At 39.9% G+C, this 27,043-nt stretch overlaps 1 protein-coding gene across 2 annotated transcripts; it reads left to right on the top strand.

The window, feature by feature from the left end:
• Nucleotides 1-810: 810 nt before the first annotated feature.
• On the top strand, nucleotides 811-26,941 carry LOC131332206 (uncharacterized). 2 transcript variants are annotated; one of them, XM_058366285.1, is made up of 14 exons: nucleotides 811-1,123; nucleotides 1,360-1,486; nucleotides 1,686-1,932; nucleotides 10,769-10,810; nucleotides 13,913-13,984; nucleotides 14,106-14,241; nucleotides 14,437-14,594; nucleotides 16,834-16,918; nucleotides 17,743-17,939; nucleotides 18,027-18,188; nucleotides 19,267-19,416; nucleotides 21,846-22,106; nucleotides 23,352-23,630; nucleotides 26,561-26,941. In XM_058366285.1, the coding sequence occupies exons 1-14, from the start codon at nucleotides 1,030-1,032 to the stop codon at nucleotides 26,804-26,806; spliced, it is 2,256 nt and encodes a 751-aa protein (XP_058222268.1). In that variant the 5' UTR covers nucleotides 811-1,029; the 3' UTR covers nucleotides 26,807-26,941. The 2 variants fall into 2 exon arrangements, with proteins under 2 accessions (XP_058222268.1, XP_058222269.1); XM_058366286.1 differs by lacking the exon at nucleotides 23,352-23,630.
• The last annotated feature ends 102 nt before the right edge of the window (nucleotides 26,942-27,043 follow it).

Here is a 27,043-nt window from a genome sequence, read left to right on the forward strand (position 1 = left end):
GCCACAATTTCAGAAATTCAAAAGTTCTTTTAACCTCCTCTTTGTAACCTTTTCTTTTTTTTACTACTTTTACTTCCAAAAATTACTTTTAACTCATTCTTTTTTTTAGTCATAAATAAATTGTAAAAATGGGTTAAAGTTATTATTAAAAATAGTAAAGATTAGAGTTAAAGTAATTTTTGATAAATAGTAAGAACAAAAACTTTATTTCATATTTATTTACTACTAAAAATAAAGAGTTAAAAGTAATTTTGGAAGTAAAAAATATAAAAAACAAGAATGCTAAAAAAAAGAGTAATTTCGAATTTCTAAAATTAGAGCTAGAGCTTTGGCAGTTGATTGGTGGAGTGGGGTTAAAGTTTTAAAAAAAAAAGAGGGAGAGAGAGAGAGAGAGAGAAAGGGAAAGGTAAAATTTGAGAGTAACAAAAAAGATGGTGGTTAAAGTTATTTTTGTAAATAGTAAAAAATATAGTTAAAGTAATTTTTGATAAATAGTAAGAAAAAAAAAAACTTTATTGCATATTTATTTACCAATAAAAAAAAGAAAGAGTTAAAAGTAATTTTTGAATGTAAAAAGTAAAAAAAAAAAAAAAAGTTAACGCCTTCCGTTAGCTCCATCCGTTAAAAATTGACGGAATTGGACGGCAGGGGTTTAATTGCTAACGGAATGCTAAGTTTAGGTGTTTTTTTGTTAATAATGAAAGTTTAAGTGTTTTTTTGCAAGTTGTCAGAAAGTTCAGGGGCTTTTTTGAAATTTTCCCAAAAATATTTGAGGAATGATAGGAGAGCCCAACGAAATTGCCATGGCCCCCAACACTTCTCGAGTGTCCCTTAAGCCGCCAGGTAAACGGGAACGTGTCTGCCCTCCAGCGATCCCGCTTTCTTCATGCCCCAGCAAAACTCATTGCCGCTCTCTCTCTCTCTCTCTCTCTCTCTCTCTTGAGCATTCCATCGCACACTTGCTCCGCGTCGACGCCAGGTGAGTCAGAACCAAATGCAGCCTCGCAAGCCGCATTCGACGTGTTGTTCATGAAGCTTGAAGCCCTTCTCCTCTCCAAATCTCTCCCCATGAGGAATGTCCTCTCCGGTGTCAAACGGCTCGGTTCTGCGGTTCTTGCTAGAGGTACTCTTCTTCGTAAAATGTTTTGGATTTGGAAGGTATCATATATATTGATAAAACTCCAAAATTCTATTCGCGTTTGTCTTCTATGAATGAATTCGTTTGGATTGCTAGGTTAATGCCTGTCTTTACATGTTTTGTTCTGTAATTTAATGATTAGCTGTGTCAGTGCTGTCTTGTCATGTTCTGTCTGCTCTGTTCTATGTAGATCCTAACTTCCTTTAGGGCTTTTCTTGCAGCTTCACAAGTTGACAGTGCAGTTGAGACTACTCTGCGGAGATGTTTAGCAGTGAGGGGCCCAATTAGTTCAGAAATCGGAAGATGGAAAAATGATAGATTTATTCCATTATACTTGTTGCACAGATCGTAAGTGAATGGTTATGGAGATTGCTGCTTTCTGCGGTTATACTTTGGAAACGTAACAAGCACCATCTGCATTCGTACTTTGAATATGGATTTCTTCTGGCAAATTTGTTAAAAAGAGCAATTCCTTTGAATTCAGTGAACTCCTTGTACATATCCTTTCATGGTTTTTGCTTTAACTTAATTCCTGCTTTTGGTTAAGGTTTTCTACGGGCTTCACAAGCGTACATGGTGAACGGCCATCTGCGGAGTATGCTAAGTTGAGAAAGGAATCTCTAGAAAGTGAATTTGGTCATGCACTTGGAACTTACAGCTCCAAAAATGTTTCCATGTTCTTACGATTTGGTCCATTCTTGGCTTTTTATAGAGGTGCAATTATTTCGTTCCATGTGTTGAAGCTAGCCGTTTGGCAATTTTTTGTTCATGACATGAAAAAGCGGTCAGTTAAGGTAATCTATACACAATTTTCTTTGTTGCTTTTTTCTTACTTCTTTCCTCTTTCATCTCTGTCTCCGTCTCTCTTTTGCGTTGTTTTGCTCCGTTGGTCCTTTCGTACTCCATACTTATATATCTTGATTCTTAGTTTTTAGAAGAATCAGTTAACCAGTTCGTAGACCGCCATAATTATCCAGGGAACTTCAGAATGCATTCATGGAACATTTCTTGGAGCACAAGTACAAATTTACCAAATTTGTATAACATGCATAAACTTGGAAAACAAAGATGTTCAACTTGTTTGTGTCATTGGCTCAACATCTTATTATCTGACAGGGAAAACTCACGTTTGTTAACATTTCAGCTTCAGCAAGGTTGTGGCTCAATTATTTCTCTTTGATTATGATGATACGTGTCTCTAGAATGTAGGTATTGTTCCTCCTCTTCACGGCCTTAATCCTCGTTCATATAACATGCTCAAAAGGGATGTAGTCTTAGACTCTTATGTTGCATTTGGTTGGATGGAATGGAATGTAAATTGGTATGGAACTAAGAATAGAATGGAATTGGAGGAATTGAGTATGGAATAATCATTCACATTCCCATGTTTGGTTGTGGCTAGGAATCAATAGCAAGAATGGAATCCACATTCCAATTTCTGTGTTTGGTATGCTAGAATCACATCTCAATGGAATGGAATTTGGAGTGGCAATAGTAATATTGGGAGTGGAAATAGTAAAATTTGGAGTGGTAATAAGTAAAAATCTGAGTGATGTGACATTAACAATCTAAATAGGGATGGTGGAATGGAATTGTAATTCTTTACTTATCAAATGGAATAGCTATTTCTTTATTCAAATGAATAGTAATTCCATGTGGAATGGCTATTCCTTCAATTTTTAGTGAACCAAACATCGGAATAGACATTCTACAAGAATAACCATTCCATTCTGCTTCCCATTCTATCAAACCAAACATAACCTTAGTCATTAGAAGGTTGATATTGTGAAAAGTGAAAACCATACCTTCGGAGGGAAAAGCTGTTGGTGCGCCATTGGGGTGGGGATGGTGTGTGATTGCCTATCCCCATATTGACCCTAACCTACCCAGGATTTAGACAAACCTTGCTCCTATTAGAATAGACAACCCCTGTTGTATTCCCGCGGGGGCCCGCGGGGGCCAATTGATAAGGTTGTCTCTCATGCGCGCCATTGGGGTGGGGATGGTGTGTGATTGCCTATCCCCATATTGACCCTAACCTACCCAGGATTTAGACAAACCTTGCTCCTATTAGAATAGACAACCACTGTCGTATTCCCGCGGGGGCCAATTGATAAGGTTGTCTCTCATGTGCTTTGATGGTCAGGGTGACATTGGTTGGAAACTCATCATTATTATGAGTTATGACCACTGGCCTCTTACCGCTATTCTGTAGGGGCTGGGCTAGGATACGACTCAAGCCGAGTTTGAGAGAGTGCCTCTGGATTTCCTGTGTTCCCTGATGTGGCTCCTTAGCAGGTAAGGGCTACTATGGTCACTTCCAGGTAGGGTTTTCTGTTGCTTGTCACCCCCTCCTTCCCTTTTGTGTAGAGAAAAGAGTAGCATGTTTTTGGGTTCCTAGCTAGCGTACCCTACTGTGAACCCCATTTTTTTTAATGTAATGTGCTGCCTTGTCTATGTTTGAGCAGCAACCCTCACAATTCCTTTCTTGCATCAGGGGATGTGTGTACATTCATTTTGAATGGCCAATTTTCTAAGCATGGAAAATTGGGCTCCTCGCATATTTAAATGCCATTGAAATTGAATGTGACTTGAATATTGGAGACCCATTATGCAGGAGCTTCAAGGTGAAACCTAGTGAAAACCCTCCTTGTGCAGGTGAATTGGAATCTGGCGAGAGATTTTGGTAGTAGATATCGGAATATAGACGAATAACTAAGAAATACTATTTTCATCTGCTTGCATTTGTACACTTGAATTTATTGATCTGAAATTGTTATTAGGTCAATTTATCCTTATCCATGTATTTATTGCATACTTGGTTGAAAATACAATTTGATTGTGCATGGATATTTTATTTGTGATTGAGCGATTGATTTACTTATTATTATTATTATTGTTATATTTTTTTTCTGTTTTAAGTTTGAAACTTTTAATTGCTTAGTTCCTGGCTGTCTTGTATGTCAGCAATTTGCCTTAGATAAGCCCCTCGTTGCGATTGGCATCTCACATACCAAATTCCTTTTGATTCATGTCACACAGAAGCTATCATGGAGCATATTTGGTTCGGTACCAAGCCATCCTTAACGTGCAAGATTACAAGATGCAATTAGGGTGTGACACCGCGTTCGAAGCATCACATCAACTTACTAGAGTGAGCCTGAAAGGCTCACATGATTGGTGACCACCCAAATCCAGTGGACTTAGGTTAATATTTTTTGGAGTTGACTCAGGTTGATATAATTAGTTATCTTTTGACAACCTAACAGCTCACCTAATCTTGCACATAAGTAAGACTAAGTGATTGCCATGGATGCAAGATGACTTAAGTACATTGGTTATTGAGGGATACATAAATATAAGAGGTGAGCTGGGAAATGATAAAAGGATTAACTTAAAAGGAATTTTGACTTTGTCCAGTTCACACTTTCACTGCAGTTATGATTTAGGGAAGTTGATGTGAAAGGTTGAAATAAACTAGATAACAGCTGGTAGCTAGTTGCTTGGTTATCATAATATAGATTCTAAAATATGTCTTCTTTATGGTTGTTACTTGATATCTTCGAATGTATATCTTGGGGATGTTTAGAAGTTTCTAGATCTAAGTTTGTTGGTGATAATTTCTGTGTGATAATTGGTACAAGTGATAATTTCATTAGTGTCTTAACTCCTAGTCCATATGCAAAAGTAGGTTTTGATGGCCAATTTGTGGAGCATTGTTTGTTGGATGGAGCTTGAGATTGGGTGGTCAATCATACTATTTGTAAAGCTAACACCTTCCAGGCCCACTGGTGTTTAGGGCTATGCCCGTTTGGTGTGTTTGGGCTTGTCCCAATTGGCTGTATCGTCCAACTTTTTGTTGGATTCCCCTCCCCATTTTCCCTTAATAAAATGTTACTTTTGCTGATAAAAAAGAGAGTTAACATCTTCTTTTTAGGAATTGACACTTTTTTTTTCTTTCTAATTTCACAGAAAAGTTTTCTGTAATTCTAAGATACGTCCTCTTGGATATTTAACTATACAAATTGTTAGAATAGTTAGTCTTTGTCCCACATCGGATAGTTGGAGTTATGTAACAAGTCACTAAGTAATATAAATAAAAGCTCTCTCTTGTGTTAGGGTTAATTAACACCCTAAACACTTCTCTCTCATTCTCTAAACAACATGGTATCAGAGCGGAATCCTAACCCACCATAGATTCTAACCCTAGCCCAGAAAATCGACTACTGTAGCCGTCGTGAACAGTGTCACGACTGTGAACAGTAGCCCAGAAATCCAATCCACCATATTTCAGCCAAAAACTCAAATCCAGACTCAGATCCAGCCATAACCCAGCCACCGTAACCCTCGCCAGCCACCAGCACCCCTCCGGCGACCCTCGCCAGCCTCCGGCGTACCTCCGGCAACGCTTGTCTGCACCCCTATGACCCTCGCCTGAACCTCAAACCCCTTACCTCGTTCCGACAGACCTCAAAACCTCAGATCCAGCCCTCGCCCAGCCTCTGTGACCCTCGCCAGCCTCCGGCACACCTCCGGCGACCCTCGCCTGACTCCGGCGACCCTCGTCTGAACCTGTCGGAACTTACCCAGGACCTGTTGGTACTCCTGAGCCTTGCCGAGGCTGTAATCTGGTTCGTTGATGCATCATGTACACGCATCAGTGGTATTCAGTGGTGATATTAAGTGGTATGTGGTATTCAGTGGTACTTCTGGCTTATAAGGTAATGGGCCTCTGAACAGTAAACTTACGACTTTGGTGGTCCTCAAAACTCTTACGAACTCTTATGTTCTGTTGTTAAAACTTTGGTCAGTGGATGTTGATGTTGGGTTGACTGTTGGTTGGTATTTAGTAGGTGGCGGTGGTTTACTCAGTTACAATAGTTGATTCCTATTGGTTGTTGTCACTTTATTGTTCAGTATAATGTCTGAAAAGAAGTCTGAGTCCCCTTCTAATTCTGTTGGTACTGATCATTTGGCTAGCTCTTCTCGGTTTCGTGAAAGGTTGTCCATTACCTCCACCCCTTTGAATGGTAAGAATTATGCTGTTTGGGCTATAGCCGTCGAGGTTTATTATGTAGGTCAGAAACGTTATCATTATTTGACAGATGATCCACCTGCTGCGACTGCTACTACATATGAGACATGGGTATCTGAGGATGCTAATATTTGGTCTGATTTATGGAATAGTATGGAAGAACATATTGCTAGCACGCTGGTTTTCTTACCTACGGCCAAACAAGTATGGACACAAGCTCAGGAGATGTATTCTGGTGTTAACAATCTCTGTCACACATATGATCTTCATCAGTCCTTCTTTTCTATCTCACAGGGTGGCTTAACTTTGGAGGCTTATTATTCTAAGTTTTGTGGTATCTGTGAGGAGCTTAATATATGTGAGCTGATTTCCTCTGATGTTCAGGTCATGCGGCGCCAGCGTGAGCGTATGCAGGTTGCTCGGTTTATATCTGGTGCATCATCCACATATGGTCCTGTCCGTAATCATCTGTTGGGGTCTCGCGATCTTCCTTCTCTTAGCGAGGTATTTAGTCGCATTCGTCAGTCTTCTGTATCTGTATCTGCGCCACCTCTTGATCGTTCAGCATTGACTTCTGTTGTTTCTGGTACTTCATTTAGCCGTGGTCGTGGACGCGGCCGTGAGTCTGGTTTTAATAGTCGTGGTCGTGACTTTGGATTTAGTGGACGTGGTTCTGGCCGTGGTTTTGGTGGACGTGATTCTAGTGTGGGTAATCGTGGTTCTGGTATTGGTGGTTTTGGTCGTGCTTTTGGTGGTCGCATGTCAGGAAGAGGTAATCGTGGTCGTGGCCGTGATGCCCGATCATGTACTCATTGTGGGGGAACCAATCACACCGTGGACACATGCTATGATCTTCATGGGTTCCCTCAGGCTCATCAGGCTGCTATTTTTGAGGATGCTGAACCATTTCCTCACCCTACCGACTCTGTGGTGACTATTTCTGCAGAAGAGTATCAGCGACTTGTGTCTCATCAGACTTTATCCTCTACTGCTACACTTGCTCAGACCAGTCCCTCCGTTGCTTGTGTTGCCTCTTCTCATTCTTCCACCCCTTGGGTTATCGATTTTGGTGCTTCAGATCATATGACTGGTACATCTACTATTTTTTTCAGTCGTCGGTCTGTTAGTCCACCATCTCGTGTCACCTTAGCTGATGGGTCTACTTCTGAAATTACTGGTTTGGGTCCCATCTCTGTTACTCCATCCCTTACTTTGGACTCTGTTTTTCATATTCCTCGTTTTCCATTTAATCTTATGTCTGTTAGTAAACTTACGAAATCTTTAAATTGCTCCATCACTTTTTCTTCTCATGGTTGTGTGTTTCAGGAATCTAAAGACGGGGAGGATGATTGGTGGGGGTACTGAACGTGGTGGACTATATTACTTTACCAATGACATCTGTCTTGCATCGGTTGCTCTTCAGTCATCAGTTTCTCCCTATCAACAACATTGTCGTCTGGGTCATCCCTCACTTAAAAATCTGAAGCGTTTGGTGCCATCATGTAGTCATGTTAAGGACTTGCAATGCGAAGTCTGTGAGTTTAGTAAACACCGTCGAGTGTCTTTTTATCCTAGGGTTGAGCGTCGTGTGTCACGTCCTTTTCAGTTAGTACATTCGGATATTTGGGGTCCTATTCATGTTCCTATTTTAGCTGGTTTTCAGTATTATGTTATTTTTGTTGATGATTTTTCTCGTGTTACATATCTTTATCTTATGAAAACGAGATCAGAGTTGTCTTCTATCTTTAAGTCATTTTATGCAGAAATAAAGAATTAGTTTGATACTTGCATTTGTATTTTTCGTTCCGATAATGCACGTGAATATTTTCATAATGCTCTTTCTCGTTTTTTTTGATGATCATGGGATAATTCACCAGTCTTCTTGTGCTCGGACTCCACAACAAAATGGGGTTGCCGAACGCAAGATCCGACACTTATCTGAAGTTATGCGTGCCATGTTAATCCAAATGCAGGTCCCTAAGTCTTACTGGAGTGATGCTGTTTTTACAGCTTGTTACTTGATTAACCGTATGCCCTCCACTGTTCTTGGTGGTCAAATACCGCATGAGGTTTTATTTTCAGGTCGGTCTCTCCACTCATTACCCCCTCGGGTATTCGGTTGCACATGCTATGTTCATGCATTAGATCCTGACCGAGACAAACTTGATCCCCGCTCGATCCGGTGTATCTTTCTCGGGTATTCCCGTACTCAGAAAGGGTATTAGTGTTACTCACCCTCTCTTCGTCGTTACTTTGTTTGTGCTAATGTCACCTTTAATGAGTCATTGCCTTTTTTTTCGGGAACCCCTGAGTCTGAGTATGTCCTTTCCGAGTCTGAGTATGTTATTCCTATAGATGTTCCTCCTGCTCCTATGCCACCCTTGCAGGTATATGTTCGTCAACGGAAAAGATTAACAGCCCCACCAATGCCTACTACCGCGCCTCCTCCGTCCCCAGATCCCGCTTCACCACCACCCCCACCTCCACTCCCATCTCCACCATCACCTGATCTTCCTATTGCCCTTCGCAAAGGTATTCAGTCTTGCACTACTCATCCTATTACTCAGTTTGTTTCCTATAATCATCTGTCTCCGTCTCTTCGTGCTTTTACTACTTCTGTTTCGTCCATTTTTGTTCCTAACACTGTTCAGGAGGCCTTATCTGTTTCTGAGTGGCGAACAGCTATGGAGGCTGAGATGTCTGCTCTTTATGACAATGGCACTTGGGAGTTGGTTCCTCTTCCACCAGGGAAGTCTACCGTTGGATGTTGATGGGTATTTACAGTTAAGTATAATCCAGATGGCACTGTCGAACGGTACAAGGCCCGTCTTGTGGCCAAAGGCTATACTCAGACATATGGAGTTGATTATGCCGAGACTTTCTCTCCGGTGGCCAAAATTACCTCTGTTTGAGTTCTTATTTCTATGGCTGCCAATCTTGGTTGGCCCTTATTTCAGTTGGATTTCAAGAATGCGTTTCTCCATGGTGATCTACTTGAGGAGGTGTATATGGAGCAACCTCCTGGGTTTGTTGCTCAGGGGGAGCGTTCTCAGGTGTGTCGCCTTCGCAAAGCTCTTTATGGTCTTAAGCAGTCACCTCGAGCTTGGTTTGGCAGGTTCAGTGATGCTGTGTTGCAGTTTGGTATGCGTCGCTCTCATTCTGATCATTCTGTCTTTTCTATTCAGTCCGATCGGGGAAAAGTAGTGTTGATTGTGTATGTGGATGATATCATTATTACTGGGGATGATCAGAAAGGTATTGATGAGCTAAAACACTTTCTACAACGTCAGTTTCACACCAAAGATTTGGGTAAGCTGCGATATTTCTTGGGTATTGAGGTAGCAAGATCCAAGGAAGGGATTAGTCTATCCCAAAGAAAGTATACGCTAGATATTCTAGAAGAGACTGGTTTATTGGGAGCAAAACCTGTGGAGACTCCTATGGATCCAAACGTCAAACTGTGTGTCGATCAGGGGGAGATATTTCCTCATCCTGACCGTTATCGTCGCTTAGTTGGCAAATTGAATTATCTTACCAATACACGGCCTGATATCTCATTTGCTGTCAGTATGATAAGTCAGTTCATGTCAGCCCCTCGTCTTCCCCATTGGGAAGCTTGTCTTCGTGTTGTGAAGTATCTCAAGGCTAATCCTGGACGTGGTCTATTCTATCGTTCAAATGGTCATTTACGTGTTGAAGCCTTTACTGATGCTGATTGGGCAGGATCACCATCTGATAGAAGGTCAACAACTGGATACTGTACTTTTGTTGGTGGAAATCTAGTTACCTGGAAGAGCAAGAAACAAACTGTTGTTGCTCAGTCCAGTGCTGAAGCAGAATATCGTGCCATGGCTCATACTACGTGCGAGATTGTATGGTTGAGAGCTTTGCTCAAGGAGTTGGGATTTGGCGTACAGTTACCTATTCCTATGTATTGTGATAATCAGGCAGCAATACATATCGCTTCGAATCCGGTATTTCATGAGAGAACCAAACATATCGAAGTAGATTGTCATATTGTTCGGGAGAAGATAGATAGTGGCGTGTTGGCTACCCCTTTTGTATCTACAGGAGCTCAGTTGGCAGATATCTTCACCAAACCGTTATTCAAACCACGTTTAGAGTTATTATGTAACAAGCGGGGTTCTGTGATATTTATTCTCCAGCTTGAGGGGGAGTGTTAGAATAGTTAGTCTTTGTCCCACATCGGATAGTTGGAGTTATGTAACAAGTCACTAAGTAATATAAATAAAAGCTCTCTCTTGTGTTAGGGTTAATTAACACCCTAAACACTTCTCTCTGAAACTGGGATCCAATGGTTCGTATTGTTTGTGGAATGCTGGAGGGGCATATTAATTTGAAGGAATAGTAAAATGGAGTTTTATTTTGGGATCTGGAAAAGGATGAATGGTCTTTGAGATGGTCAGGGCCTTGTATAGTTTAGTTGCAATATTAGATTGTATTGTGCATATGTATTGTTTGAAGCCATCATAGTTATGCTGCCTATAACTGTTTCTTATTGTTTTTCTAGTAGAGTAGTAAACATGTGTTATGTAATCTTATATCTTATGATAACTCTGTGCAACCCATTGCAGTTTCGAGAGACTTTAATCCGTTTGGGGCCTTTTTATATTAAGGTAAGTTGATACTCTCTGAAATGTTGCTTTTTGTTATTCAGTCTGCAAATTTATCATTTTTCATTCTCGGATGTCCTTTCACAGATTCGCAACCATATGTTATATTCGTTATCATCTCATCCGTACATTGCAGACTGTTTATAGTCACATATGCATGTTTTGTCTTCTGGATCACTTCTTTGTCTAACATTTATTGTAAATTATGCCGGAGTTATAGAGTTGAATCCTCTTTTGCATCAATGTGAAGTACAGATACATGCTAGTTATGTGATTTTCTCTCTGCTTCTCTCTGGATATTTAGGCCTGTTGTAGTAACATGTCATGTCTACATTCCTTTAAGAGAAGGATAGTGGTTGCGGAAATGCTGTTGAGTTCAGGTGTTGGACTTTTAGGTGGTGGGGTTCTGTGGATGATGGGCGGATGTTCGTAGTCATTTATGTTTTGTTTGGTTTGTGATTTGAGTAGTGTTTTTGAAAAATGAGTTGAGAGAGAAATGAGAGTAATGATTGGAGAGAGGTAAAAAGTGGAGAGATAGAGTGAGAAATGAGAGTAATGATTGAAAAGTTAAGAGAGAGAAACGAGAGTAATAATTGAGTTGAGAAATATTTTTTGAGTAGAGTAGTGAAGTGAACAAGGCATTAAGTTTCTGCATTATTGCTGGGCTTGGAAAGTTTGGCATGTGATGGGTGGTATGTGTGCATCTCTGATGCAGAAGGTGAAGCACTGAAGGTCTAAGTTTGATGCATCGATAAAAATTTGTCTAACAAGGACAAGAACAAAGAGAACAAAAACTCTCTTCTCTGTCTCTCTCTGTTGGGGGGAGGGCTCCCCTCCTCCCCTGGGCAATTTTCCTTCTTTATTCTCAAAACTGATAGGCGAGTAATGAGGTTGATGGCAGCGGTGCTGGAAGTTGCAGCTGGAGTTATTGGTTTCGACATCCGAGCTTCTCCAAATCGTTTATGGGGGTCGAATCGACGATTTCTCTGCAATCATCGGTGGGGTGGTTCAGATGGTGACGAGATCGGCCTATGTAAGATTCTTGGTTCTTCTGTCTCTCTCCCTCCCCTTCCTTTTTTCCGACCCTTCTTCCTTTGTATGCGGTTCGTTTTATGATCTTTCTTCTTCTTGTCGCTTTCCTCTTCTCAGCTGTGTTCCTGGTCCGATGGATCTTCTGGCCAGATTGTTCTTGGGCTTCCTGTGCTTTTGCTTAGCGGCAAGGCAGATCCGGCGGACTGGAGCTTGGCCGGCGTAGCCTCCTGTAGGTATCTTCTGTTGGGTGGTCCAATCTTTTGCCTAACAATGAAGGTTGAGTGCTTGCGGCTGTTGTTTCGGGTTCCCACCAGTCGGGCCTTTTTGTGCAGTGGTGATGGTGCATGGTGCTCAGTGGTCGGCTGGATGGGGTGGTCGGCGGTGTGGTGGTGGTCAGTCAGAGGTGGTGGCGGCATGGCGGAAGGCTTGTTGCGAAAATGTACCCTATTTAGGGTTAGGGTTTTGGGTTTTCTTTGGGCTAGGCTACGATGTATAATCTGGGCTTTTAGGCCTCTTGTTTTCTAGGGCTGTCCCTTTTGGGGTGTGTTTGGGCCTCACTGTTGTATTTGGGCGTTTTGGCCTTTGGGTGTTATGGGCTTTGTTACCATTTGCCTATATTCCAACTTTTGGTTGGATTCTCCTTTCCCTTTCCCTTAATAAAATGTTTGTATCAAAATAAAAAATAAAAAAATTGTCTAACAAATATATGTTGTATGATACCCAATATTTAGTAAGATATGATCTTGATAGATATTTAGTTATGATAATTTTTGACAGGAGTGAGCTTCCCACAGCAAATAGGATTCTAGTTTTATCGTGTCCAAGGATTTTAGGTCTATACATAGGAGCTTTTTTGATGAATCATTCAGACTTGACTAATGAACTTGAGATTATGGCTAGGGCCTTATGTGAGGGCTTCCCTTTTGTTTTACCCTTCTTCCCCCCGTTTCATCCCTCCAAGTGCTGCATCAATGTTGGTATGAGAGCTTAGGCTCAAATTCCATCCCTCTTTCACTGCTTTCTGCTGTTCAAGTTCGCCTTCTTTATATGGTCTCACTCAATGTAACACGAATACGGACACGGACATGGCGGTGGACACAGACACGGTTACAGGACACGTCAATGCTCAAAAAATGTGGACATGAACACGGACATGGTGGGGGCATGACAATATTTTTTTTGTTATGCAAAAACGCACATTGTAACCACTAAATATTTAGGTTAGAACTCCTATGGAATGTATTATGGACGGATGGTGTAAGCCCATACACATACACGTGTTTTGTATTACACTTTTGGCTCAATACTTTTGAAGCTATATATATTTTACCCCGTACAAGCTTTTAAAATTACAAAATTACCCTCGCACAATTGATGGCTCATAGGGATTGTGGTCCCTTTGATGGGCTTATTTATTGTGTTGGTTGAGTTGTTGGGCTTGGTTATTTCGTGGACTCTCACACAATTGATGCTGTGTCCAGTGGTTTGTACTTTGTAATTCGCACATGATGTAATAATCTCTCCTATAGATTGACAAAAAAACAAAATTCAACAACATAGGAAGGTTATAAGGATACTGGACATATCTGCATTTGAGATTTATCATGGATGTGATCTATAGTTTTACATATTTCTCTATCCCATTTGTGGAAAGAGGCTTGGATGGGAATGAAAATAATTAGTTACCTTCTCCCATTGAACATAAAATTATGTCTATTCAACATAGAGGGCATGTTAGCCCCTCATAGCATATATTCTTGCTGTATGGTAATGGTGTACTACCATTCTTCCGAGTGAAAATATCTGCCTGTGTTCGTTTTTGGAGGTTTGATAACAATCGCAGCCTTATAATTTCTATAAATATTGCTTGGAGGACTCTGCCAGGGTTACCAACTTCTAGATCTAAATCCAAGTTGTCTTGCTAAATTTGGTCTTCTATATTGATGGAAGTTGTAATTGATAGATATGAGATGGCCAATTAACTGATCAGTGGTACAAAAATTGAATTGCTAGTTTATTATTTGAGTTGCACTCGGAAGAAGTTCAGTTGTTTAATGTAATATTTTCTTACAGCTTGGACAAGCTCTGAGCACAAGACCAGATATACTACCTACTGTATATTGTCAAGAACTAGCTAAGTTGCAGGTATGCTAGCTTTCCTTATGTTTAGTACTTTATGTGCAGTACTTCGACAATTGACATCGATTAGGAGTTATTCTGGTCCCCTTTTGTGTTTTCATTTTTATGCGTACTCTGGCTTTGCCAGGATCAAATACCCCCATTTCCAACCCGTGTTGCCATTAAATCTATTGAATCCCAATTGGGTGTTCCTGTTTCCAAATTATTTGCGGACATCAGCCCCGAGCCAATTGCTGCGGCATCCTTAGGACAGGTGTATAAAGGTTAGAATTTTGGTTTTTTTTTTTTTTTTGGATGGTAGATTTTATATTTTGTGCTGGTTTAGTCATCTATTTGACTCCTTCTATTTAGATATATGATATATCTAGTAGATTCCCATGATTGATGAATGAATGAGGAATCAATATATGTGATGTACACTCGAGCTAAATGTTTTCTTATGTGCTTCAAGTTTTCAGCTCACCTGCATTCAGGAGAGCTAGTAGCTGTTAAAGTACAGAGGCCGGGCATGGCACTCTCATTGACACTGGATGCCTTGTTATTCCATATGATAGGAGGCCAATTAAAGCGATTTGCTGAAGCTCGAAAGGACCTGCTAGTGGCTGTGAATGAGATGGTAGGCCTTCTGTATTGTAGCTTCTGAATATCATGGCAATTTTTGTAATTGTAAACATGATGTTGTGCTCCGTCTATTATCATTCAGGCTACTGGAGTTTTAATCCGGTCATGAATCATTATCTCATAGTTCATATATGAGGACAAACCAAATCACTCACTACTCTTGGATATTTTTGCCTGAAATGAGTTTAATGGAGGGGCTGACACTGCATGATTTTTGCATCTAGTTTGCTTCCATATCAAATTGGTTCAGACGCCTTTAAGAAAAGTGAAACTACTCATTTGTTTACTGACATTGCTTGAGTTGGATCCGACAACATTATATCCTAGTCTTTCCTTCCCTACTTAAGTCACCAATAGTCAAGCCACCAATCGCCAAAAGCTTAAGCTGTTAAGGAATAGGCCCAACTATGTATATTGCTATCCTTCTCCCTGTGAACTCCCCGTCTTGCGCGTGGAGATATGATGATCCATGCATAGAGTGATGATCCCTCAAAAGGGAAAGCAAATGCAAATGGGAAACAAATGCAAACAGAGAGAGGTGAACCTAAACATGGTCCAAAAATCCAATGTTCTAAAAGTCGCTCGGCGCTAGTCGAGCGGTCGGCCACCTTCGAGCGATTAATCGGATTAATTGGTGCGTATAAATTAGTAATTGGCGATTAATCGTTACTCGGACCTAATCGGATAGGCCTTCGCCAGCTATTAATCGGTGATTAATCGCCGATTAATTCCTTGTTTTAGAACACTGCAAAAATCAAGTACCATATAAAAGGATATAACTCACTGAAAATTGATCCATGTGGAGAAGTAGTAAATCAGGAGAAAAGAGAGAAGAAAATATTTAGTTGTGGAACCTGAAGGTTGTACCTGTAACTTGGTTTGCTTGCTGAAAAAATAAGCTGGATGGGTATTCGGGATTTGTCCAATGTGATCGTCAAGGTTATGTCAACATCCAAGACATATTTGGGAAACATTTAAGCTACTTTTGAAAGCAGTTTTAAGAAAATTGATCCACGTGGAGAAGTAGTAAATCAGGAGAAAAGAGAGAAGAATATATTTAGTTGTGGAACCCGAAAGGTTGTACCTGTAACTTGGTTTGCTTGCTGAAAATAAGCTGGATGGGTATTCGGGATTTGTCCAATCTGATCGTCAAGGTAATGTCAACATTCAAGGCATATTTGGGAAACATTTAAGCTACTTTTTTAAGCAGTTTTAACTTTTAATAGATTCCTATCAGCATACAGGTAAAGATGAGATCATATTTCAATAGACTTCACCAACCTTAGTAATTCTCCCATCCGAATATCAGGCTGTCATCATCCAAGTTATATTTGGTTAATGTGTGAGCCACTTCGTTAGTTATCTTTTTCTTTCTATACTCCTTCCAACAGAGAGGAAAACAATGACATGACATTATGCAGCCAAAATGATTTGTACCTTCAAGGCTTCAACTATATCCTCTCTCTTAATTGGACCAGTCTACTTTTCTTCAATCAGCAAAAAACCTTTACCAGGTTGCCTTTTGACCTCAACCCGTTTGAAATTCTGTCTCATGATCAACATTAAAATGTGTAATCACAGCCACTCTGCCATACAATTGGTAATGCCTGCCCTTTTTAATTTCCCCGTGTGCCAAGAGTTCCTTTATGCAATCAGACTTTGGAGAACAATCGAGTTAATTTTTGCTTTTAAAATGGAGTCATGCTGCTTGAGCATTCTGTTTGGAGTCCTGTAGCCTCTCTTTGACCACTGCAGGCTTTTTGAGGCCCCCACTCTTGCAATAACAAGTCCGTGTTGTTCGTCAACTTTGTAGTTTGTACCTATTTTAGTGAAACATCGGCTAAATAACAAAGCAGCACTCAAAATTGTTAAAACTAAGCTGGTATGATGAACAAGTCAAATGTCATCAGACCTTCCAGAACTGTATGGGGCCCCATTGAGAGAAATATGCTGCAATGAGTTGTTTGTCCTGATAGAAAAGGTGAGAATCACCCTTCCCTGTGCTCTCCACCGCATCTTTTTGTAACATGTTTGTATAATATGATGATATAGAGAACAATCAATCATTAATGAGCCTTGTAGAGGAGGGTTCTTAATATATTTGGGTTCTTGATGTTTTTAGTGACTGCAATTCAAATTACGGTCACGTTTTTTCTTTTATAGAAATGATATCATGGATTAGGTGGTCTATGTATGTGAGTGCTGATTCTATGAGGTTTTACTTGGCTGAATAGGTGAGACACATGTTTGAAGAAATTGATTATGTCCTAGAGGGACACAATGCTGAGCGGTTTGCTTCAATCTATGCTTGCTACTCCAGTAAGTTCCCTTCTATAATTGTTTCTGAACTTTGTCATGCTTGTCAGTTAAAAATCCAGTACTATTCTAGTTAGCATGTGGTATTGAATATCAATTGCTTGCGTTTTCCAATGGTCATGGTTTAGAAATTCTTTTATCAATCCATGGAAACCATCTTTTATTTTAGAATTACCGCAGTAGATTTAGAGGATAAGACTGCCTCACAAGCATCATTGTGGACATTCGTCTTTTCCCATTGTTATAGTTTACTGCTGAAGCTTTAGCTGTTGATGATCCTTCAAGCATGTCAATATTTTAAGTGTTTTATCCTCCTGTCTTCCCTTTTTCAAACCCTTGTGCACATATTGGGGTTACATTCTATGCTCATGTACATGAATTTACATTGCTTTCTGTTAATTTTGTTTCACAGAGTCTTGCACTTAATATTTTGTCGGTTTTGTTGGAAATCGTCCCACATCGGTTAATTATCCCCTCCAAAACTATTATATGAGCCTAGGCGGTCTCTCCACTCATTGCCAATTGGTTTTGAGTTGGATGCTTCAACATGGTATCAGACCTAGGTTTTTGGAGGCTTTTCCCCTTTGTTTGTGCCATAGTTGCACTTTTGTTTCGTTGCGATCCGCGTGTTCCGGATCTTTTGTTGACCTCTCTATGTGCGAGTTGGGGGTCGTACGTGAGGGGGAGTGTTGGAAATTGTCCAACATCGGTTAATTATCTCCTCCAAAACTAGTATATGAGCCTAGGCGGCCTCTCCACTCATTGCCAATTGGTTTTTGAGTTGGATGCTTCAACAGGTTTAATAGTTGAAATTTTACCTTTGACAGGCAACGATCAGAACTCAAAAGGTGCAGCAGGTGATGCTGTTACCTACACTAAAGCGAATGGTATTAAAGTCCCGAAGATATATTGGAACCTCACCCGAAAGGCTGTCCTCACAATGGAATGGATTGATGGAATCAAACTAACAGATGAATTCAGATTGAAGGAGGCCTTTTTAGACCGCAAGAAACTTATTGACCAGGTTTAAACTATTTCGCTTAGTAAGAAATATTCATTATTTTTCTACGAGTTTTGTTCCATTGTTTACTAATTTTAAAATGCACAACAGGGAATGCACTGCTCTTTGAGGCAACTGCTGGAGGTGGGATTTTTCCATGCTGATCCTCATCCTGGAAACCTTGTTGCTACTGCGGATGGATCGCTTGCTTATTTTGACTTTGGAATGATGGGGGACATTCCACGCCACTACCGTGTTGGGCTTATTCAAGTGGTAGGAATTATTTTAATTTTGTGTTGCTTCTTCCGAGGAAACAGTTAAATGTCTGGATGTGTTGCTGTTTCTGTTGTTTATGCAACTTTTTTTCAGTATGATTTTGGCTTGGTGCCTCTTGTGACCAGTTGCTATAGCCTCCATATGTTTCATGAAAAAGTCCTTTGGGTAAGGACTGAGTAGCTCTATCTTTATTAACATCTTGCATCATGGAAACAAAATAAGAGGAAGCACAATACTCGCAAAGCATTCTCTGCAGAGAAATTACCCATTATCAATGTTGCTGTTACTGACTTTAGAGACAAGAAGTTGGTGTTACACGGTCTTGGGTAGAACTCAATCCCAAAAGCTTGCTATTGAAGGGAGTGTGCCCTCAAGCTTATATACTTCATATTACTTTGGTACCTAGGCGATGTGGGACTTCGCTTCACAGTTAGTATGTACACTTCTTCTGTCACAAGTCACAAATTACATTTAACCAGCAAAACTAAATCAAATTTGGTTAAATCATTAATTATAAACAAGTAAAGAATAATATACGCGCCAAGTATGGTATTTTCTCTAAAGCTCCATCACTATCAAAATTTACTACTTTCAAATATGTTTGTTTTACACATTACATTTACAGAGAATGAGGTCATCAAGATTATGCCTCGGTCCCTTTAAAACACTATGTTACTCTATGCATAAAGCTCCTTGGGCCTTTTTAGTGCAAAAAATCAGTAGATTTTACTGCTGTTAAGTATTGTGTAACCTCCTTAAAGGTGCGTCGTATGTTGGACTGTAGCTAGAGTAGTCAGCAATTCATTTTGGGAAAGTACTGAAGTTGAATTCTGTCAATCGACGTGTACTGTCATACACTTACCTCAGATTCCACAAGAAAACTCTTCTCTGCACTACTTGACTTGTAGCTGTACTTTAACTTAAACCTGCACTTTTGCCCAGAAAATCAGTAGTCTTCTCTCTTGGGACACCATTTGAGGCTTTCTTTTTCTTTTTTCTCTTCCCCCTCCCCCCTCTATTGCATAGTGCAACCATATGAAGTTCTGCATCTGTTACGACTTTTTGTTTCTTTCAGCTAGTGCACTTTGTTAATCGGGACTCTCTGGGTTTGGCAAATGACTTTCTTTCCTTGGGATTTATTCCTGAGGGGGTTGACATAAAAGCAGTTTCGGAAGCCTTGCAATCATCCTTTGGCGATGGGTCCAGACAATCTCAAGATTTCCAGGTTCGCAGCATTATTTGCTTGTTAAATGGTTTCTTATGGTGCTTTCTTTGGTCTTTTGTTGTGCCAATGGCATTTAAATTCTTCACAGTTTCTATTTTTTCACAATATTGTAGTGTAACAATTGAAGTTATATTTACTGGTGTAGTAAACACTCAAAAGCACCTTATTGGGCTTTGGGGGAAGAAATAATGTTTCCCCCCCTGCCTTGTGCTTCAGCAATGCACATGAGTTTGGGAAGTAAATTTGGGAGGTTCTTCCACGATTGTATCTTTCAGCGACTTGGATCTTTCATCCATTTGAAGTAATCATGTGTTTGCCTACTTGAATTTTGCTAACAATAAACTAGGGGAAATTATGTAGGTGAAGAAAAGAAAGGATATATACTGAGTAGGATGAGTGATATGTCCAACACCTGTTCAATATGAATTATGAAGCCTCACACCCTCTAGTTTTCTAACAGCAAGCTCATCATGGAGATGGTCCCTTTTTGCTGATTTTTATACTCCCTCTGCCCCAAAATTTTGGTCCATTTGTTCTTTTGGGGGGCTTCCATATTACTTGTCCATTTTGACTAGTCAAGAAGAACAAATTGAAACGTTTTGATTTTTCCCTTCCTCCCCTTATTCCAATTTCAAAAAGTGGAGGGAAAAACGCATTGGATTTCAAAATTTACCACCACATAGCTAAAGGGTAATTTTGGAAATCCATATGTTTGGAGAAGTAATTATGATATCCCCTTAAGATGTTGGATTCCCAGAAAGGAACCAAAATTCTGGGGCAGAGGGAGTGTGTATATTTAAGTTTGCTGTTGGGGGTGGGATCCAAGCTTGATGCAGCTAACTCAGTCGTATATAGTGCAACTTGAAGAAGAGAAAGCTTAGTGGGTTTGTTAGCTAAGAAGGTGAGCACTTGTTTGTCGAGGCAGATATCAGTCTAATCGTTGTCTCTACTGTTCTGGGCTAAGGAGCATAAACATACTCCAGAAAAGCGTCCGCAGCTACTCAATGCATGTCCTCTTTTTTTTTTTTTGTAAGTTTTTTAAGTTGGATACAAGAGGACACATTAGCAACACATTAGAAGGTCAGAGCACGATTGGAAAAAGTTCAGTCGGGTTCAAAAATTGCCATGAATGCTTGGTTCATGAATACTTTTATAATGAGTTTTGTTTCTATATGTAAACAATGTTAATATTGTTTGTGTTCTAACCTAATTTCATAGTTGTTCTTATTTCATATGAATGTAGAACGATATGGACAAAATGTATCAATGTGTTCCCAAAGTGTCCGTCTCCTTATTATCAAGAACCGTTTTTCTCGGTCAAGTGCTTGTACCCGTATCCGTGCTTCTTAGACCATGAGTTAGGAGTCATAGGACTCTAATTAGGCAGTGGACCAATTTTAGTATAGTTTTTTGGAAACCAAGTTTCGTGATTCAGTACATCATGCAATACATATATACCTCAGAATAAGTAAAGAATAAAAACCGGTTAGTAACTAATGCCTTATTATTGTATTTGTAACATAAACCACTGGTTATGTGAAACTAAGGTCAAACAAAGTTTGAACCAAGGTGATAGCATCCAAATGTCGGAGCACAGGTAACAATTTAACATTGGACTTTTAGCCCCTTATACTTCTGTTCTCTAACATTAACATGAGAAATGCTCTCATACTGAACTTTTTCCGCATATATTGATCCATTTTTGTGAACCAACTTACTCGTTGATCTATTACAATTTGTAGGCAGCTCGTGCTTGATTTGTTGATATTTTCCGTGCTCTCAGTAACTAGTATGGAGAGGTTGTACACTGATTAAGGACAAAGGGAGCTGCTCAAAATGGGTGGATACGTGATTTAGATTCCATCTAGTTTTGGCTTTTTGGTTTTCAACAGTTTAACTAAGCAACTAAGCAATGACTTGATTTCTTTTGATAAGTAGGCATTCACGAGTGTGTATAGTTCATTTATTCTGCAAAAGTTCTACGGAGCTTTGATTTACAAAAGGAATTGGGAAAGGGGGAAGAGAAGGGGATTATCACGTCTCTGTCTTTTTGTTCATGTGTGTATACAGTAGACGAATTTTATATTAGCCTTAAGCTGGGCCAAGGCAAGAGATATTAACAAGAATGATGAACTTATATCTTTTGAATTTAGCATAGCTTTGTGCACATTTCAAGGGAGTATGTTTCTGTAATTTCCATTTAAGTGACTAAACTAGCAAGTTGGATTCTACACTACGTCCTTTGATCAGCTTAAATTGGATTTTCAACCTTTAAATTTCGTTAATGTCAATTTTAGCATAATATTCTGCCAGGCCTATGGATGTCTTTTATTCCCCTGATTTGTCCTCCATATCAAATATCACAAAGCTTGTCCTTTATAGTGCCATCAGAGTACAAAGCTTAAATAGTTTATCATATTCTCTTTCAGGCCATAATGAACCAACTGTACGATGTGATGTATGAGTTTAACTTCTACCTCCCGCCTGACTATGCGCTGGTGATAAGAGCACTGGGATCCCTTGAAGGGACCGCAAAGGCTTTGGATCCTGATTTTAAAGTTGTTGAGAGTGCATATCCTTTTGTCATTGGGAGACTTTTGGCAGACCCAACTCCTGATATGAGGAGAATATTGATGGAACTTATTATTCGTAGTGATGGTTCTATAAGGTGGAATCGGTTAGAACGGCTGGTAGGTTATTTTCACCTTTTCTTCTCTATGTTATCTATCTAGTTTTATGCGCTCTAATCAACATATGTACATCTGCTTGAGGCCTTTTAACATATTTATGTCAGTTGTTTTCCAACTGAGATTTAATGTCTTATTTATTTATTTGTTTATTTTGAATACTTAGCATTTCCTATGCCTGAATCACTTGTATGTGATTTTTACTTCATTTGTTAGCTGGCCCTCACCAGACTTAAAAGTTGAAAAGTTTTGCATGGAGCCTTAGCCATGAACTCACTACAACAGGCAGGTTACTTGCACCTTAATTTTCAACCAAACTTCTTTGGAGAGTATTTTGATTTTATAAGCAGTTTTTGCTTGGCTGCTAATACGAGTGTATTTTTCTCATTTTCTTACTCTGTATAAGTTCAAAATACCAAATTTCATGAGTTGTAAGGGTAAAGTGGCCAATTTACGTGTTCAAGTCGGTCAAAAGTGGAATTAAGTTAGGTTAGGTCCATACCCTATCTCAATGAGGGGTCCCATATGCTTGATTCTGAAACCTCACGGAGATCAGTAAGGAAATGGTACATCCCTTGCTAAGGTGACTGGCTTGATCTAAACTTCAAGCCTTAATTCCTCCAATTATGTTCTCGGACCCCATGAAAAAATGGATTACACTTTTCTAGAAGAAAAATATACAGTTAGAAAGTTGGAAACTTTTATTTCATTGCTTCTTGTGATGCACATGGATCTGGCGAACTCATTAACTTCTGAATGTACGTTGTTTACCCGAAAGTTGCTTCTGATTGTTCATATCCTCTATGTTGAACACATTAACTGCTGGTTCTTGATTTCACTTTGCCTGAAAGGTAAGGGGTGTCTATTGGAATATTCATTCTCAGAGGAATCACTGAGAAGCTCGTGATATTTTGTGGTGCAGCGGAGTTGAAGCACTTTGACTAGTCAAAACAATCGGGTCATGATGTTCCATATTAAGGCAACGGATGACGACTAAACCTATGTGTATTGCCTATATAATGTCTTTGTGGCACCTTCTCTCCTACTCACCTGCACATCAAGAAATTGGCCCGCTTGACATGCTTTTGGGCAGATTCTCTGGAATCTTAATAGATGATTTTGTCGATTTTTCTTGTATAACTATTTCTCTATATAAGTTTGCTTGATGTCACTTTAAGTTTTAGGGTTGAGCAAAATATTCATAATGGGCGTGAATAATGTACAAACACCACCTCTGTTTCGTTTCAGATAGCAGCAATAGCTGAACAAGCTTCAGAGTCAGCTAGTGAAGCCACGAAACCTGAAGATAAATCGTCGAATCCATTGGGATGGAAATCCTTTGATATGCGTGCTGTTGTTTCTGCCACCGAAGATGTTTTTCAATTCATACTCTCGGACAAGGGTTTGAGGGTTCGCATTTTCCTTGCCCGGGACATAATAAAAGCAGCCGATATTTTTCTTCAAGATGAGGTTGTTGAATGGATTTTCAACGACAAAGCTCAGTCAAGAGACACATCAGAACCCGAGGTTTGTCCCCTCTCTCTCTTTCTCTCTCTCTCTCTCTAGCGGGCACTACAAGAACAACAGTAACCCTTAGCTGTTTGAAATCATAAACTCCAACTTGGGACCCAGTACTAATAGGGTGGAGTCGTTTTTGCCTCAATTCAGTATATTCTAGTAGGTGTATCTTGTGGTGGAGCCATGGTTTTAAATCGCTGTCGCGTAACAGTTGCGGTTGCGAGTAACGGGTATCGGGAGTATCGGTCAATGTGTAACGGGAATCGAAGACCACAACTGTGAAATTTTTTAAAGCACTAGCAAATGCTATAAAAACCACCACATATTCTAACCTTACTTTTGAAAAAAATATGATGTTTTTAGCTATATCCTACAAATATTTGACTTTTAGAAGTAGTTTTGTAACTAAGATGGGATCAAAAGTCGCGTTTTGAGGCAATAAATACTGATAAGTTCTAATTCAATTTAACTACTACTCCTGTCCCTATTTAATTGTCTACTACGGTTTTGCGTGCATTTTCAACAACTATATCTCTCGATGTGTATTATGTTTTATGTTTTTAAAATTATTGTCTTATAGAAAAAATTGAGATCTATCAAACAAGATCCATATTGCATAGTTTAAAAAATATACGTTGAGAGATATAAGTCGTTAAAAATGCACGCAAAATCGTAGTGGACAATTAAATAGGGATGGGGGGAGTAATAAGATGGCGTAAATCCAAACCATATAATAAAAGAATGGAGCCCAAGAAATACTACCCCGCTCAAGAATAGATGGCCCAACCTAAAAAGTAATAGAATCAGCTCTCCCATTTGATTTTAATCACAACCGTTCATTTGTTTAGTAGCAAGTGATCACTTGCTCTCCACGTGCCCAACCAAGGAGTAAAGTTAGAACCAGATATATACTGTATCAGAGAACCTAAAGTTTTTAAAACTTCTATCCGGATCCTCTCCACACATCCCTCTCCCCACATCTACCACAGCTTTCTACCAAATGCTGCCAACACATTAATGAACTCATCCGACGGTCCAGATTAAGCCAAAGCCCCACGTTTTCACCCCCTAAACTACACGACACCGTTTCCTACATTTTCCCCAAACGGCAGCTGCTGCACCGTTTCTCTCTCTCTCTCTCTCTCCAAACCCAAATACGAACTCAGTGATTTCAGTCCCTCCGATGAGATTAGCCTGGACTCCGACTACTCACGTGTGATCAGGCGAGTGAAACTGACCTCGTTGATGAAGCTTCTTTGAATCTCGACACTGGTGGATGTTGACCTCTTGCACTCTCCGTTTGATTTGATTTGATTTTTTTTTATAAGTGATTTGATTTGTTTTTGTTCCGGTAAAAAATAGGGTTTTGCTTGTACTGTAATCTGATTTGATTTTTCAAAATTTTTTAAGGTTAAATCTCCGTATTCTTACAGAGAAGGTTTTATCTACTATTCACACCTTGTGTATTCCAACAGTAAACTGTGAGGAGTGAAATCATTTCAGGGGAATTGAAGAAAATGGTTTCAGAGTCATGAAATTATTCAAAGATAGGAGATGGATTTGAATTCATTCTACAGAAATTTCTAAAGTAACAAAGGACCAGAGAGAGATTGGTACGGGTAATGGAGGGCAATTTCAGTGGGATTGAGTTGGTATTTGGGTTTGGGCTGGAAAAAATTGCCGGAGTAGGGAGTCTGTATTTGGGTTTGGGGAGAGAGGGTGGGGGGGAGGAGCAGGTCAGTTGCCGTTTGGGGAAAATGTTGGAAACGGTGTCGTGTAGTTTAGGGGGTGAAAACGTGGGCTTTTGGCTTAATCTGGGCCGTCGGATGAGTTCATTAATGTGTTGGCAGCATTTGGTAGAAAGTTGTGGTAGATGTGGGGAGAGGGGTGTGTGGAGAGGATCCGGATCCCTCGATGTTGCTCTCTCTCTGTCTCCCTCTCCCCTCTCCCCTCTCTCTCTCGCTATCTCTCTCAATCTCGCTCTCTCTCTTTCTCTTTCGAATCCTGCTACTCTTTCTTCTCAGACCCAATGGTTCAAGACTGTAGAAACTGCGCAACGGGGTGTAACGGGCCGTAATGGCCATTGTCGATTCCTGTTACGTAAAGGCGTAACGGCCATTAAACCTGTGAATTTCCGTAACACCGTATAACCTCGCCGTAACCGTACCGGCCATCCCAAATTCCGTTACGTAACGGCCGTTTTTTAAAACCATGGGTGGAGCTCATTTCACCTAAAAAGAACTCACTCTCGAAGATTAGCTTGAATAACTATAGAAGTTTGCTTTGGTGCAGTTAAAAAATAAAAGGTACTTCAGATACAACAAAAGTTCGTAGGTTTCGAAGTTAATAGTCCGCCTGAGTTCACTTGACTGAATTGCAATATACAAATTGTCTGTTGGGGTAGTCACAGTTAAAAAATTCACATTGCTGAGAGTCTAGGCAGAAAGTCCCAACTAATGGTGTGGTCATGTCATGTGCAGTAAAAATATTATGAAAATGTCTCGATTTCATGGTGTGTACCGTTCTATTAAACAAATGTGTCATCATGAGGGCTTCTTTTTATGCCGTTAAGTGATCTTCTTTGATGGCTGTTACATTATCGTGCTTTGTTTCTCCATTTTACTATTTGGCAAGCCCGATCTATGATGCATCAGTAACGATATAATCTTCTCAAAATTGTGATCTCTGCCTTGTCTGAGATCCATTTCACGACGTCTGAGACATACTACGCATTTTGGGTCTAGCTCTGTGGAAGTCTTCGTCATGTTTTTTGGTGTTTTGTCTGAAGTATTCTTTGCGTTCATATTGGGTGCCCTGAATTAGGCAATGATCCCAAAGAATGAAGCAGATGGACGAATTTTTTTTCTTTGACTTGTTGCATTAGTAGAATCATGATAACCAATGGACTTCTTTTTTTTTTTTTTTTTTCCCCCTCCCAGGGACACGCAATGCTCATGAGGGTGGTTAATGGGTTAAAATCTTTCCGGCACGCAATAAACTTGGCACCGGAGATGTGGACAGCTATGCTTATCCGCATGGCATTGAAACCGGAGGTCCATAAATTTGCATTTGACATCATTTCAGCCTTAGTGATCCATTCTACGCACAAAGTTCCAGAGGCCTTGTGGATTTGTATATCTGGAGTGTTGCACAAGGTGGTGGAAAATGGTAGTAATGTCGATTGATGCTTTAGGTCAATCTTTCATTTGTGCTCTTATTTTTTATTTATTTTTGGTTCTAATCCCTTTTTCCCCACTTTCCTACCGTCAAGAGGAAACCAATTTTTTTTTAATGAGATGAAATTTAGATCATTCGGAAAATTTCATTTCAGTTGCATGTACTAAAAAAACTGTGGAGTCTCCCTGTGCAAAGTTTTGAAACTTCATACACACCAGAAGTTGGGACGCAAGTCGAGTATATAC

This window comes from Rhododendron vialii, chromosome 7a, assembly GCF_030253575.1.
Source record: "Rhododendron vialii isolate Sample 1 chromosome 7a, ASM3025357v1".
NCBI lineage: Eukaryota > Viridiplantae > Streptophyta > Magnoliopsida > Ericales > Ericaceae > Rhododendron > Rhododendron vialii.

Bases quoted from the DNA above. Each gene is read 5' to 3' on its own strand.
- LOC131332206 (XM_058366285.1), top strand. From the start codon at position 1,030: ATGAAGCTTGAAGCCCTTCTCCTCTCCAAATCTCTCCCCATGAGGAAT. The intron at 16,919-17,742 runs GTAAGTTCCCTT...TACCTTTGACAG, and splicing joins AATCTATGCTTGCTACTCCA to GCAACGATCAGAACTCAAAA. The intron at 23,631-26,560 runs GTTTGTCCCCTC...TCCCCCTCCCAG, and splicing joins GAGACACATCAGAACCCGAG to GGACACGCAATGCTCATGAG.